This window comes from Scatophagus argus, chromosome 10, assembly GCF_020382885.2.
Source record: "Scatophagus argus isolate fScaArg1 chromosome 10, fScaArg1.pri, whole genome shotgun sequence".
In the NCBI taxonomy this organism is placed as follows: Eukaryota; Metazoa; Chordata; class Actinopteri; family Scatophagidae; genus Scatophagus; species Scatophagus argus.
The window spans coordinates 5,700,750-5,716,637 of NC_058502.1; the positions used below are offsets into that span (position 1 = coordinate 5,700,750).

Consider the following 15,888-nt stretch of genomic DNA (forward strand, 5'->3'; position numbering starts at 1 on the left):
TCTTTTTTAGGTCAAATTCCATTTTTTAATTATTTTTACATCAAAAATCTGTACGTGCTCATGTAACATACTTTTACATAATTTTGTAAGAAAGATTAATTTTACAATTTAAAATTAGAAGAATTTGCTTAGAATAATAGTAATGGTCATCAAAAACAACAAATCAAAAGACTGAAACATGAAATTTCTAACATGACTGAACATTATCATAACACCAATTCAGCACACCAATTTTAACTGAGTTATCAATTCAATTCAATTCAATTCAATTCAATTCAGTTTATTTATATAACGCCAATTCACAACATAAGTTAGGGGCCTCACCTCTGCAGGATCAATACCCTCATCCAGGAACTGCTGCAGGGACAGAACCTCATTGTTCCTGGTCTGACCGGGAATGCCTGCGGTGGTGGACGGGTCGAGGGACCTGCGCAGCCCCAAGGGGCTCTGGTGGGAGGAGCGCGAGGAGGTGGGCTGCTGGACAGGGCTGCTGCCACTGCTGGACCACACCTCCTGATCCAAACTCAGGCTGAACTCTCCGCTGCTCTCACTGTGAGGCCTGCTGAGGCTGCCATTCAACGTGCCTGTGGGACAGAGTAATCAGTTATCTTTATTGTATTTCACTTTATTTTTTAATCAGTCACCGAGGAGCATCCATAAACCACTATACTCGTACACTACCTACAATTTAACAATACATCCAGATATATTGGATACTTTAATATACTGCTTTGTTGTTTGCTTTGCTGAAGAGATCTGCACTTATTGAGCCTTCATAACTAAAACATGTTGTAGCTCATTTATAAACACTGTCCATCCATCTGATGACTTGAAACTTACTTTACCCACTTATCACAGCAGGACACATCAAAGTAGGTTTGAGTAAAATCATGAAAGAAAAGGAAAAGGTGCAAAGGAGGAAGGCAAGGGGTTAGTTGGGGGCGGGGGGGGGGGGGGGGGGGGGGGGGGAATCATACCTTTGCCCTCCTGAGGAGAAGTAAGGTGGGAGTTATTGTTACTATTACTACTGGTGGTCCTGTTGCTATGGAGACTGGAAGGTCTGGAGGCTGGGTCAGGGATAAGAGGGAAGACAAATACACACATACACAGTTAGGATAGATATATATATACAAACACACACGCACGCACGCACTTAGGTACCCACACAAACATGTACTAAACACAAAGAATAACATGTAGGTGCACACTAACAGTTTGACAGAGCGTCAGAGCGTCTCCTGCTGGGGCAGCAGATGGCACATGCCAGGCAGAGGGGCAGGAAGGGTGGCTCAGTGCCAGGCTGCAGCCACAATATGTCCAGTGAATAAACAAAGAACTACTGGGGGGGGGGGGGGGGGGGGGCAGGACGCCTGAATAGAAGGACCAACCCAACTTAGGGGGAACTATTAGAGACAATAGTGACCAAAAGAGGGTGATAGAGTTAAGTGAATTAGTAATAAAAAGAACTCAGTGGAAGTGCTTTGAGAAGGAAGAAAGGGAAGAAAAGCATCAGTGACAATGTGACCTTGTTCTCGGCTGTGTTTGTAGGGTTTCAGCTGGAAGACCAGGGGCCATGAAATAATTTCAAACTGGTTTTCAGGACATTGGTGACACCACATTAAAACATATATATAAATATGAAGAATTAATTAACAAAATTCTTATGATGTCTAGAAAACCAGCTGAGAGTGGGATTCCAGTGCCGAGTAGTGGTGACTTACAACAGATGCTACAGGGCACTCTGCACATTATACTCAGCTCAACAGGAGAAGGATTATAAAACACACACACACACCTCAACACAACCTGGATGTGACACATGACACCACAATTCTCATTACTGCTGCCCGCAGTGCAAAACAAGCAAAGTTTAATATCTCGGAACGGTTTGAAATAGAAATACCAAACTAAATTGAGGAAATGTGGCAGCCATAAAAGCTGCTTTAAAAATCAATAACATCTCTGGAAGATGGCCTGCAGGATAATACATTATAAGTAATGGCTGGTGTGTGAACAACAGTGGATGCCAAGTTTCCTCCTGACATTAAGAAGATGTACGAGGAAATGGGTCTCACAACAATGTACTGGATTTTATGAGTGCATTCTGGGAACCCATCAGCTAAGTAGAATCCAGGTTGGGCACTAATGCTACTTCATTGTCCTGTTGAAGCAGCTGAATGACCAGTAAGAACAAACAGTATTTCAAAGCAAAGTAGAAGCGAGTCTGATATATTAACATAGTTGACGAGCAACTGATTCCAAGGGAATGTAGACCTCTTTCTCTTACGTGCTAGGAATGTGTGTCACTAGTTTGGTGGCTTTAAACAACTGGGTCACCAACATGAGAGCAGCACAGAACTGATGAAGAGTTGCCCGGCCGCAGATAAACTGCCCTGGATAACGTCCTAAAGCCTGAATTAGAGTCAATCCTTCTTTCAATAAAGGCTGATCTTTCTCGCCACTAAAACTGCTTTTCCAACTGTAGATCACGCTTAATCAAAGTACAGGAAATAAGCCAAAAGATCAGCAGTGGGACTGTTGAGGACATGTCCTGCATTTTTTTTGTTTTGCTTTTTGGGGGGTGGAGGGGTGGAGGCAGGTTTTTCCTCTCTGTAAGGCTTTCAGATTTCCAGCCAGTGAAAGACTGTCCCTTTTCTTTCCATTTGGCATGACAAACACTCTGACGGTGATGTTGTGTCGTACCTTGACTCTTTGGGTCATCTAAGGAGCTGGCAACATCCTCACAAGAGGCGTTATCTGTTGAGACATGAAAGAGAGTGAAGCTACAGCTGCTTTTTACACTGACTAATTTTCACCACCTACAATGGTGCAGCAGTGTTGGAAATTAAATTTCTTTTCCCCCCTCAATCTGCCACCCCAGCTGGTGGATTCCAAAATCTACCTGCCACTCAATCTAATTTTTTTTTTTTTTTAATTAAACACTGGCTGCACTGGGTAACTGCATGTGAAAATAATAAAACAAGATCTAAATATTCAAGCAACAGGATATTTTATTGCATGAGATTAATATCTAAACTTTCCATCTAATATTTAAAATCCCATCAATGGGACTGTGATATCAGATTCTCAATATACCATTCACCCCCTCCTCTCACATAAATACAGAGAGCATCCTGACCTTTGATTTGAAGCCGGAGCTTGGCCCTGCTGTGCCCTGCGCTGGGCAGGGTGAGAGCGGCACAGTCGATGGCGTTGGTGGACAAGGCGAGCTCCTTCATGCGCTGCCCGCCACGCCTGCTGCTGCTGCTTGTCATGCTGGCGTCTCCAGCCTCAGCACCATCAAGGTTCTCGATGCTGCCTGCCCACTGATTACCGGGACCGCCTGCCACCGCCATGGTCTGCAGCAGGTCATTCATGGCTGAATGGATAGATGGACGGAGGGAAAGAAATTAGAACATAAATAATATAAAACATATACATTTTATTACATCTTATCGCACCTCAAGACATCAACCAGATTTTGTAACCCAAAGAATTTAAAGAAATCAATTTACAAAATGTTTTCTTACATTCTGTATCCCTTGAGACATAGAGACTTGGGGATACAAAATGGCTCAGATGAAAGCAAAATTTTTAAAAGTCCTGAAGGTTGCTAAGGTTGCTAGCTTTTTGCCAACTGCCTTTTCTACATTTCTACATTTTCCTACATTTTTTGCTACATTTTTTTGTGCCTTCAATGCAAAAAGCTTAAACTCCCACATGGAAAGACAACAGAGAATCATTCTTTCTGATAAGGTCTTGTTCAAAATTATCAATAGGTCTGTCTTAATATTCAATTATAAAATCATCTGCAGCAAAAAAATCTAGTCATTTGGAACTCCAGGCACATGCAGGCATCTTAAAAAGAAAGTACATAAAGATGGCAGTTGCATGGTTTGTCACTGTTCAGTCCTTCTGTCCATCTAAGCCAGATACTTTTTCAGACAGATGATACATCACCCTAAGATGCCACTGCCTTTATGTGCTTTTTGTATACTGAGCTTTATGCAACGGTAGTATGAAGGCATGCAGAGCTGCTCCGAGCAGCAGCAGTGCTGCGCGCACACACACACACACACACATAAAACCCCATCAGAGCCAGAATCAGAATGAGGCAAGCCCATGTCAGCAGAATAAGATCTGAAATGCAGCACGCTGACAGAGGGAGAAGAGAAAGAGAGGGAGACAGGGAGATAGAGAGACAGAGAGACAGAGAGAAAAGGCTCCATTTCAAGTCCTTCATGGTGAGTGCGAGTAGCGGCGATCAGGCAGTTGGTGATTATTTTGTCATGCTGCAATCAAAAATGGAAGCAAACCACAGGCACATGAAAGGCAAACCCGCAGTCTCTCCCACTGCCTCACCTGAACACACACCCTCACACACTTACAGAGCCTTTCATTTGAGATACACAAATAAAATAAAACCAAAGAGCACATGACAAAGCTGCCCCATAAGTTGCCCGTTGCATAGTGATTTCCACAATCACTAAACAGAAAAACCAGCTTCGGTAGATGACGCTCAGAACTAAGAAAGGTGACACTCAAACTGCATCACAGAGACAGATCTGAACAATCAGTTTTTTTGTGACGTTAGTCCTATTTTGTCGTACATCTTTGTTTTAAGACAAAGCAGTGAAGTTTGTGTTATTCATTTATCTGCTAGCTGTGAGAACAAAGTGACACTACAATCTGAAAAGAGATAAGAGTAGATACTCTACAGGGGAGGCGGAAGACGCTGGGTGGAGGAGGTGATAGAGAAGAGGGGTTTACTAAGAAGAAATTATAAGGACAAGTCACTGATGTCACCAGAAACAGTATGGGGGTATTAGAATATTTGATAAATATCTTTCCTACTCAAATACTCAAATTATGTCTTAAATATTAAATGGAAAAATTATTCCAAAAGAATGACTTCAGGCCTTAGTGGGTTTAAGAGCTTTGACCTCAAGGTGCCGTAATGTCACTGACAAAGCCCCCGCACTGCAGCTACCCTGAAATCAGCGACTGGTCCTTCTTCGATTCTCCTAGTGTGAAGATGAGAGGGAGAGGAGGCGGAGGAAGGCTAGCGGGGCGGCTAATGGAGGTCTTACACATGGAGCGCCGGTAGATGGCCTTGGCCTTGTCTTTGTCCTTGGATCTGTTCCTCATGAAAGGCAGCCTTTTTATAGCTGTCAGAGCACAGCCACAAACAAACAGACAGACAGAAAGATGGGAGAGAGAGTGACGGAACCAGCCCGAGGGAGGTGGAGGAAAAGAAAACAAAAGACAAAAAGGAGGGCAGAACAGAGGGATGTGGTTAACATTTTCACAAAGAGAGCCAGGGGAGAGAGAGCTGACCTCATGGACATTCAACTGGACAATAGACAACAATATAACAGACACAACTGCTACAATATATGACTTAAAGGGGCCTTCTTGGTAATTCATGAAAATACTGTTAGAAATATATCAGTTATGCTACAAGATTTTTAATGCATGTTTAATGTTTAATACATTTATTTCACATTTCTAATTCTTAAATGAAAAACTTGTTAAAGTACTTCTTGGTTGTACTGAGATGTCTCCACCAGACTTCTTTAAGAGCCAAATAATATCTTTAAGGGCAGACTTCTGTACAAAGAAACATTATGCACACAAACAGACAAATGTAAATCACAGCACGCAAATATACACCTACCTACCTACACACACACACACACACACACACACACACACACATCGTATCTGCAACCAACGGCACACATACACTCTCATGTTAATGGTCATGAGTGTGGCATTCTGCAGTGTGACATACTGTACACAATAACGCATTAACACACCTACATGAAACACAGACATGGAGAATATTAAAGGGTGCAATCAGGAGAGCGAAAAGGTCAAAGGGCAGGTTAACAGCAGTGCTTTCATAGATATAACCAACGTCATTATTGCTTATTTGATTGTGGAATTTCTTTGGTACGCACATTAATGTTTGTAACTGTGCTATTCATCTGCATATAACTCATATTTTCATATTTTATTATGTTCTAATGCTAAATGCTTCTTTTTCCTCTCTCTTACAGTGTTCACTGCTTGCTTTACATTTAAAATTTGAAAAATACTTGTCCACAGGTGTTAAAAGATCACTTAAGATACTAACCTACTTAAATGGGCTGGAAATTCTGAATTTTCAAGAGTACATAAATAACATTTTAAACAGTTGAACAGTATTTGAAGCAAACAGATCTACAGGTGTAAGCAACCTCACCTGTACAGCTTGTAATCTTTATTCCATACCTTCTACCAAAAGCAGACCAGTACTTTGGCACATCTTGCATTGACTGCAAATCAGCCACAATGCATTGCACCTTTTAATAGCTTTGATGCTACGTTAGAGGACGTTTCTCTGTCATTTACAGTTGAACTGTGCAGATCAGCAGGCTGACAGGACTGTAACTGAGAGTTAATTAGCCTTAGACTCCGTTAGGGAGACAAAATACAATTCAAGTGTTTCTTCAGTATTTGAACTACACGAGACGTGCTTGATTCAGTTATTATTACTTTTTATTGATTTTGTTTATTCACCTTTTTTTCCTGTCTTCTTTTTGTTTTCTACTTATTTACGTGTGTATTTTGTCTCATTTTGTACCTGAAGATATATAGTGAAGTGGATATCAAGCAACTGAAAATGTGTATTAAGTATAAGGTAAAACTGCAAAATTATATTGAATGTATGCACTGGAATATTTTGGTGAAAATAAAATATGAGTTCCAAAATTAACCACAATGTGACAGAACTGCTGTCAGCTCAGTCAGAGATTTGTATTTGTTATGCTAGTTGTTAGTGCTAGTTAATGTAGTAGCTAATGTAGAGCTTTCAACCTCCGACAGAACCGAGGAGCGAGCTACAGAGGTCAGATAAACTTACTTATTTCTAACTCCACTACTCAAAAAATTGTTTAATTTTCAAACTAGTTGTTTTCAGTCTAAACTAACACTGACTCAAGCAACATCACATGAGGTAAGCAATCACATTTCTCCCTCGGGAGTCACGAAAAGTTTTATACAACTTTTTTCACATAGTTTCACATAGTACTCCCCAAGAACAGCTTTTGATGTGTTAAATGTGTCGAGCCCCAATTTGAAATTAAGTGTCTAAATACACAAAAATACATCATTCTTGTTACTAAATTTAAGTGTCTAGCGGTGATGGTATTTCCATAACTCTGTTATAATAAATCAAGTTACAGAAATCAAGCACTCTCTCTGTTGTTTCAAATACAGGAAATGCATTTATTATGCCAGGCTCGAGGTTCAGTGTCAACCTTGTGGTGCTGCACAGCTCAACCGTAATGTCTACGACAGCTGAGAGACACGGACAATGGACTCACGAAAACATGCCCTGAGAGACGTGACAGTCGGGTCACAAACCCCGCCCACCCTCCCCATCCGCAGCATACCATTGGTGGAACCCTGCCCTTGGGCATGGGACTGCTGCCCTCTCCTCCCTTCGCAGAGAGAGAGAGAGGGAGAGAGAGAGAGATAAAGGAGCAATTAGGGGAGTAAAGGCGCATTCAGCCACTTGGCCAGTGCACGACTGCACACGCACGCACGCACGCACACCCACCCACACACACACACACACACACACACACACACACACACCCCAAGTAGAAGTGTGTTTTATGACTTTGTGGGCATGTAGGTGGATGATTGTGTATCAATGAAAAACTATTCAGCATCAAATGCAATCAGCTGGCAACTATTCCACCACCACTATTTGATCACACCTACTTCTAGTGTATATTGTTTAGTGAGCGTATGTTTGTTCAAGGAATCTGTAGCATTCATCTAAAGCAAGGCAAGATAAGTACCTTCAGTTATGGTTGAAACTATCTATACTGGTTGTTATGGCTGAAACCCTAACTTTGTGTGTGTATAGGTGTGTTTGTTTCCTCTGTACTCACTGCTGCTCCTCTTTTGTGTAAGTGTGTCATCTAGCGAGTTGGAGCCAGAGCCTATGGATGAGCTGTCCTGGCTGTCCTGGGGAAAGGACAGGAAACCGTCGCCCAACTCTGACCGAGAGGGAGTCAGCGTGAGAGAGCGCATCCTCTCCCGGCTCTTCGGCTTGATCAACTTCCTCATCTTCAAAGTGATCCAGTTGCCACGCCTACAAAAGGCAGACAAAGCAGGGAGAGAGACAGAAAGACCAAAAAAAACAAGAGGAGGAAGGAAAACGAGATGTAAAGTCAATACCTCTGATTTGTACTTTTAGCTGCTAAATCTTCCCATAAACAACACTCAAGACAGAAAATGTTGCAGTATGCAGCTGTTTACGTATCTCTTCCTGAGGCTGTAGTTTTTTTCATTGTCTGTATTTAGGATGAAGTTGCTTTTAACCTGCGTGGAGGTGAGGGGTCGTAGAACTTGTACTGGTCCATGATCTTCTCCTCCAGTTTCTCCTTCTGCCTCCTCAGTTCATTCAACTTGTCTCTAATTGATGGAAATATAAGAGATTAGGCACTAAGACAAGTGTGAAAACACATAAAATCCAAATGGAAATCCAACCAAAAAATATTGCACACAGGGATCAGTTCAGACATATTTGCTGATCATTTTAAAGAAAACATATCAGCATGATTTTACATGTATTGTCTTTGCTCTACGTGGAACAGGTCCTTGCTCTCCATGGTCTGCTCTAGTAGTGTGCGATTCTGTAGCATCAGAGTCTGGATCTGGTCCAACAGGTGACGATTCTCCTCCTCCAGGTTTCCTTTCAACTGGCTCAACAACTAAGACAGACAGACAGACAGACAGACACACGCATATATATATATATATATATATATATATATGTATATACATGTATGTGTAAGAGATGCATAGACACCTGTCTTAACAATAAATATCATACTTTAAAGGGGGTAAACCACCCCACAACACAGCTGGCTTAAGAAGATGCCTCCTCAAATACAATACATGAAAAGGCAGTTGGCTTTAAAACTTGCACACAACACAATGGGAAACCCCCAAGTACAAAGAAGAGAAGCAAAGTGTGTGTCTCCTCACCTCACACTGGTTGGTGAGCTTGGTGGAAGTGATGTCAAGCTGCTGGTACTGCTCCTTTAGTTTAGAGAATTCAGCCTCCAGCTTGGTCTGGTCCAGCTTGGCATTATTCAACTGGCTCTTTACATTCTTATGGTCCTGCTGGAGGAGCTCATTGTCCTTCATCAACTGACGATAGGCTGTGTTCAGTCTGAGGACACAGCAGTATGTAGTCACATGTGTAAAAGGGGCTTTTCTAAATTCGTATAAACATATGATTTTAGGAAAAAATGTGTGAAATCAAACATTTTATTCATACTCATAATGTTGATAATAGTGGAATCTGACCTATCATTTTCCTCTTTGAGCAGCTTGCACTGGTCGGCTGTGGCTTGGTGTGTTTGGTTCTCCAAGGCCATTTTTTCTTGCTGCTCCTTCAGATTTTTCTCCAGCTCCTCCAGCTCCCCCTTCCTTTGTAGGAGCTGCTTGTACCTTCACACAAATTACAAACCATTATGAAGATTTAGTTACTCAGCATGGTTGCTTTTACAATTTTTAATATCGCCTCGGTGGACAACACACAAAAGAAGGTCAAAGTGGCCTGTGACAAGACAGGACTTGAACATGTGCCTATCCCATGCTCCTAAACCCCTTCTCACTTGTCCTCCAGGTCCCTGTGCTGCTGCTCCAGGCTCTTGTGGGAGCTCTTCAGGCCCCCGTGCTTTCCGATCAGGGCTTCATACTCAGCCGCCTGCCTCTCGTGGAGCGCCGCCAGTTTCTCATGATCACGGAGGAGCAGCTCATAGGTGGCCCTCAGCTCTTCTTTCTCCTTCAGAGCTCCCTCGCGTTCACCCTCCACACTGCTCTGCTGGCTCTGCAGCTGGGCATTCTGGGCCATGAGGGCTGCACTCTGAGAGCTCAGGGTGGAGTTCTCCACCTAAAGGAGAGGATGAAGACAAAGATACATTAAGTAAAAAGATGTGAAAACGGTAATGTGGAAGGAGTGGAGTACAGAGGGATAGATAAGGAAGGGAAAGAATTGCGAAAAGAATGAAAGGAGCCCAAAGATAAGACAAAATGACAAGAGGAGACAGAAGCAATTTTGGTCTTTTATCTCAAGTTATTCAAGATATTTTGTACTGTGATCAGTGAGGAGAACTGAGCTCTTCAAATCAAGCATAAAAGGATACTCGGGTAAAGTAAGTAAAGGTTGGTGTTGTTTTTGTCTGTAGGGGGCACTGTTTCTCTATAGGTTTAGTTCAGTCTGTTGCTTCAAGCTCCATCTACCAAAACCCAGCAGGAAAACAGTTTTTTTCCTCATGTTTCCTTTGTGGTCACAGCAGTTTCCTAGTCTCAAATCCTTCTTCAATCATGACTATTGTACGCTTTCATACTCAGATACTTCACACACACATTCTGTGCAGGTGCTGACACACTTCCTGTACCTTTAAACGGAAACAGCTTTTCATCTCCAGTACACACACACACCTGCCTACATAAACACAACCCAAACACATCAAGAGACAAACACCCACGGAAATGGCTAGAAGCCGCTGTATGGTCAGTGTAAATCCTGTCGCCTATAAGCAGGGCTTGAACTGATGCCAAACAGGGAGTACAATCTAAATCCAGGCAGCTAAGCAGCCTGGCAGGGCAACTGTACAAATAGAGCAATGTCCAAGGAAGGCTGGCTAGCTTTGCATTTTCTGTTTAAAATGCACTACTACCGCACTGTATACAGTGTCAAATGATGCTTTAGAAACATTTGCTATTCATAATGCATGTATCTGGAAGATACATACATTATCCTTATCTCAACTGGGGGTCTAAGGATAGAGAGAGTCTGCTGTAGATTTTGTGCTAGGTACTAGTATTGAAATAGGTCAAGTTAATAGTCTGGATCTCGATGTAGAATTTGTTTTACAGTTTGTCGCTGCAATAACGCAATACTTGTGAGCATGTTTATTATTATATTAATGATATAAACTTGTGGAAGTTCACTAATTGTTCATGCGTTTCAGGCAGATACAAAGTTATACTGATACCTGCTTGACTCTGTTTGATTTTATTTATACATTTCTAAACTGGCAGCTTTGTTATCGGTGTCAAATGTATTCCTTTGTAATAAAGCAGACATCCATTGCTTATGGTACTGTGCAGGGGATTACCTGCAGCTTGGCGTTCTGCGTCTGTAGTGTTGTATTGTTCTCCTGTAAAGAAGCAGTCTGTCTCTGCACGGCCACGATCTGGGCCTGCAGGTTGGAGCTTTGCGTTTCCAGTTGTTTAAGCTGGCTCCTCAGGGCAGCCTTCTCAGCCTGCAGCGTGGCATTCTGGGAAAAAAAAAACACACACACACACACACACACAATATAAGACATACAAGAATATGTTCAGAGAAAAGCGTTTAACTTTCTGGAAAAGCCACATTAGCCATCTTGATGTTGTGCTAACTTACGTTCCTCTCCACCTCAATGAGTCTGTCTTTGACTTTCAGCAGCTCCCTGGTGGCTTCATGACTCTCCTTCTCCCATTTACTGACAGCCTGAGGGTCATCCCCTCCTTTCAGGGGGGAGCTTTGCACCATCTTCTCCTCCTCCTCCCTCTGACGCAGAGCCTCATAGTTTTTCTTCACCTGGACAGAGACACATCAGTCAACACTATTTTCGGACGTTCTTTGTGCTCCTTTGCTAGAATAAATTCAGTTTCTTTGACATAAATATTGTGTAAATCAAAGATGGCTGAAAGTGAAATACCATCCAGGCTTGACTGTAAAATCATTAAATAAAACTGGTAGAATACGACATGAGTAATGGTAGAGTAACAGCAGGCAGGATCCATTAGTCTATCCGCAGATGCCTCGACTTTTCCACTCAACTTTTAGCTTTGGATCTGATTTATGTCAGCAAGTTGAACCCACTAACACCCCACTCCACTCCACTCCACTCTACCTCTGTCACAGACTGCTGCCGCCTCATGAATAGATAAACTGACAATAGAAGATGAAGAGTGAATGAATAAATAATGTATCAGCCTTGTGAGTGTTACTAGCGTTTTAGACTGCAGGGGATGGGTTTTGGGACACGTTCTCAAGTGGAGGTTGGTGTGTTTTGGCTTTATGGGAGGCGAGTTTGTGGAATGTCTTATACTGGATTTTCTGTGTTGTGGTTGAGCTGAGCATCTGGTATCACAAATAAAATACTGTATGTGCATGTATTTGTAAGTTTAAAAGTATCGATTTACGTATGCTAGGCGTACTAACCGTCTTGAGCTCCTGACGAAGTTGCTGGTTGAGGTTCGAAGACTCCTGCAGTCTGGCCTCCAGGGCGGCAATCTTTTCCTCTTTAATTTCCAACGATGATTTCAGAGTCGACTCCAGTTTGGTTTCAAGGAGCTTAAACCTGAAAAAAATTCTCAAGTTAGCTCAGTGTGTGTGTGTGTTTGAATATTAGCGTTGTTGAGCCGTCAAATACATTAAGATCTATTACTATCATAGTCACAATATAGCAAGGCCAACTGACTTAGTATAGGAGATGCTGGCTCACAAATCTCTCACAGGACCATTCTAAAATGGGCCACCTGGCTGATTTATTTGGAATCCCAAATGTACTGATCACTTGTAATGATTCTGATCCTAAGACGATGGTTCTTATATTAGCGCTAAACTGAAACTCTTAAGATCCATCACACAGCAGTGAATATTGGGCCTAAATTGTGTGTAAGTGTGAGATGACACCTGTCGTCAGAGCTCTCGTCATGCAGCAGCCTTTCCTTGTTCAGTCCAATCTTCTCCAGCTCATGGGTCAGTTTCTCCAGATCATTGTTCATCTGCTGAGTCCGCAGTTTCTCGCTCACAAGCTCCTAATACATACACACACACACACACAGGCAGGCGCCCAATGAGTAACTTTAAAACTTAGTGTCTTCATCAAAAACGAAAAATAAAGATTAATGATTTTAACGGAAGTCAATTCCCATCAATAATCATTTTGTTGTGTTTTCTACTACAGCAGAGATTCAACAACAGGATCATTTCAATAAATTCACACTTAAACAGAATTTAGTGGACAATATATAGAAATAAAGAAACAAAAAAGAAAAAAGTCTGACACCAACAGAGGATTATAATAAACTGCTGACAGTGAGGGCGATTCAGACCTCTCTCAGTGTGATCAGGGTCTTCTTATCAATGGTGGCCTGCTTGACCAGCTCCTTGTTCTCTCTCTCCAGATCTTTGACCCTCGTGCAGGAGTCCCTGAAGAAGATCATCTCTTTGCCCATTGTCCGATTCTCTTTCTCCAAAGTGGAGATCCGCTGGTTGTTGTCATCCAGCTTGGAGTCACGGATCTCGGCCTGCTGCCTCAGCCGCTTGTTCTCCTTTTCCAGAAGTTTCTTATCTTTCTCTAGCTGGGAACTTTCCTGCTCCAGAGTCTTGTTCTTTTTTTTTGGAGGAGGGGGGGGGGTGATGGAGAAGAGAGAGAGAAAACATCATTTTATGGGATTACTTTTAGTCTAAATGCTTTGTAAATACATGTTTGGCTAAAAGTGGACACAGAGGGCCAATAATGAGTTTTTGACAAATAATCTGGGATAATCCAAATCTGCAGGGAAACAAGCTGTAATTTTATCAGAATGAACTAAAATAGTAGCAGTGCTGCTCAAGTACCAAATAACAAATGCTGACTTTTTGTTTTAACATCCAAACGATATCTGCTGTTTCACAAACACCCTTTTCTGTCAGTCTCAACTACAGTTTTTGGGCCAATCCGACTGACCCCATTCTGCCAGGCAGAATCAATCCATCCCAAAATAAAGCTGTGTCAGTAAACCACCTACAGCTATCCTCTATTTGATGTTGTACTCATTCTGTTCCATAGAAGAGTAGTGATTATCAGCGAGAAGTGATTATTGCTACTTATTAAACGCATGTTGTTTTTTTTTTGTTATTTATTTATTTTTGCGTACCTCCTGCTCCAGCTGCTCCAAGCGTTTGCTGGAGATTTTGAGCTCTTCCAGGTTTCGTTGGAGAGTTTGATTCTCAGTCTCCACCTCTTGCAGTTCTGCCTCCAACTGCTGGATCTTCTTGCTACTATTCTCTAAAGCCTTCTGCAGGCGCTGGTTCTCTGTATCTAGGCCCTGGTAACTCATCTGGGAGAGGAAAAGCCAGATTAGGATATTAAAAGCATCCATGAACTAGTTGTACTGCTCCCTGATGCTATGATATGCCAGATCCCATGGAACTTACTCGAAGAAATATTTGTTGGCAATAACAAATTATACAAATCCAAAGTTCTCACTGGTCTATACAACTTCACATAATCTGCTTTTTATTTCTAAAAAAAAAAAAAAAAAAAAAAAGCAGACTAGACATGGTTGCATTTTAGCTGCAGAGTACCTGCTGTGCAACCAGCAGTCATGAAGTCTTACCTCTAACCTCTCCGTCTTCTTGGATGAGGCTTTGAGCAGTTCCAGGCTGCGCTTCAGCTGGCTCCTCTCGCTCTCCAGCTCCCTGTTCTCCGTTTCCAGCTGAGCGGCCTTAGCTCCAGCTGACCGGAGACTCTCAGCCGAACGTCGAAGCTGCAGGTTCTCCTCCTCAAGCTGGGAGTTCTCCTTTCCCAGAGCCTCCAGCTGGAAAGCCATGTTCTTCAGGGCATCCAGCTTCTTTTTCAGACGACGACCCTCTGCCTCCAGCTCAGTGTTCTCCTTCTCCAAGGAAGACACCTACACACACATAAGTGACTGATGAAGATGAAGTGTTCTGCAGTGGAAGCCCTTACGCTAAACTTTATTTATTCAGTGATGGTGGCATAGCTTCAAATGTATTATTACACAATGTTTTGATCGTCAATGTATGAACTCATTAGAGATTTTACGGTAATATCTAACAGTAACACAGTAACACAAATAATGAATGAGACAAAAACCTAACCCTGAGACAAAAGACCACAAGTCAACAAGGAAAACCCATCTTGGAATAAATTCTTCTGTAATGCAGAATGCGAGTTATTGATCTCGAAGAGAATATAGTCTACAAAGCATCAAAAAACTCAAATGCACAAGACCTTAACTATGAATAGTTAGAAGAACTTTCTCCTTTGGACAAATTACTTGGAAAATTCAATCTGATGACAACAAACAAAGGATACTGAAGTTGAGCCATGAGGGCAAACTGAAATAGACTAAATAAAAAAGCACAGACACATCTGACATCTCAAAATACAGATCAGGCAGAAATCAAGACCTTTTCACAGGTGATCCCAAGACTGGCAACTTTCTTCTGCAGGCTCTCATTATCCCTTTCCAGCTTCTGCATCTGAATCTCCAATTCCTCTGCTCTCTCACCTTTCTCCTTCATCACTTCGAGCTCTTTACCTGCATAAAAAAGACAAAACAGAATTTTGACATAAAGAACTTGATGATGTATGAAACAATTCCCTGAGATCAAAAGGAAAGATGGAGAGAAAGAAAGCATACTCACTGTATCATACTATCATACTCACACAATGCAATGAACTACAAAAATTATTATATATATATATTTTCACTCACGTAGCTGTTTCCTTTCAAATTCCATCTTATTGAGTTTGGCAGTCATCTCGCAGATGGACTCGTGGAGAACTCGATTCTCTTTCTCAACATCCTTCACCCGGGCCTCAGCTCCAACCTGGCAGCGCTGACGCAGAGATGACACCGTCTGGCTCAAATGCTTGTTCTCCTGCTCCAGACCCTTCAGCTGAAGAGCAGACAACAGAGTTTTAATGACAGCCCAGGGTCATGTGTAAGATGACTCATCAACTTTATTATTTATAGGAAAGGATTGCAGCTTGCTGTCATGAGACTGCTTGTAAGAGCTGATGCTCAGAGAAA

The 15,888-nt window shown here is 42.1% G+C and overlaps 1 protein-coding gene across 9 annotated transcripts in view; it reads right to left on the reverse strand.

Moving 5' to 3' along the window:
- Window positions 1–15,888, reverse strand: part of LOC124065945 (girdin-like) — a 61,902-nt gene that overhangs the window by 4,192 nt on the left and 41,822 nt on the right. For 7 of the 9 annotated variants that reach the window (XR_006844515.1, XR_006844514.1, XR_006844517.1 and 4 more), the window contains 20 exons: window positions 15,571–15,754; window positions 15,263–15,393; window positions 14,449–14,742; window positions 13,987–14,169; window positions 13,180–13,458; window positions 12,758–12,882; window positions 12,284–12,422; window positions 11,480–11,656; window positions 11,193–11,354; window positions 9,684–9,961; window positions 9,373–9,516; window positions 9,049–9,235; window positions 8,626–8,771; window positions 8,380–8,472; window positions 7,947–8,149; window positions 5,091–5,168; window positions 3,140–3,379; window positions 2,704–2,757; window positions 978–1,067; window positions 325–584 (listed from right to left, as the gene is read on the reverse strand). Coding sequence is in view for 5 of the 9 variants with exons in the window: in XM_046401891.1 (XP_046257847.1) it covers window positions 325–584; window positions 978–1,067; window positions 2,704–2,757; window positions 3,140–3,379; window positions 5,091–5,168; window positions 7,947–8,149; window positions 8,380–8,472; window positions 8,626–8,771; window positions 9,049–9,235; window positions 9,373–9,516; window positions 9,684–9,961; window positions 11,193–11,354; window positions 11,480–11,656; window positions 12,284–12,422; window positions 12,758–12,882; window positions 13,180–13,458; window positions 13,987–14,169; window positions 14,449–14,742; window positions 15,263–15,393; window positions 15,571–15,754 (3,447 nt within the window). In the remaining 4 variants the exon portion in view is untranslated. The remainder of the gene's footprint in view (window positions 1–324; window positions 585–977; window positions 1,068–2,703; window positions 2,758–3,139; window positions 3,380–5,090; window positions 5,169–7,946; window positions 8,150–8,379; window positions 8,473–8,625; window positions 8,772–9,048; window positions 9,236–9,372; window positions 9,517–9,683; window positions 9,962–11,192; window positions 11,355–11,479; window positions 11,657–12,283; window positions 12,423–12,757; window positions 12,883–13,179; window positions 13,459–13,986; window positions 14,170–14,448; window positions 14,743–15,262; window positions 15,394–15,570; window positions 15,755–15,888) is intronic. The other 2 variants (XM_046401892.1, XM_046401893.1) reach the window with 2 other exon arrangements.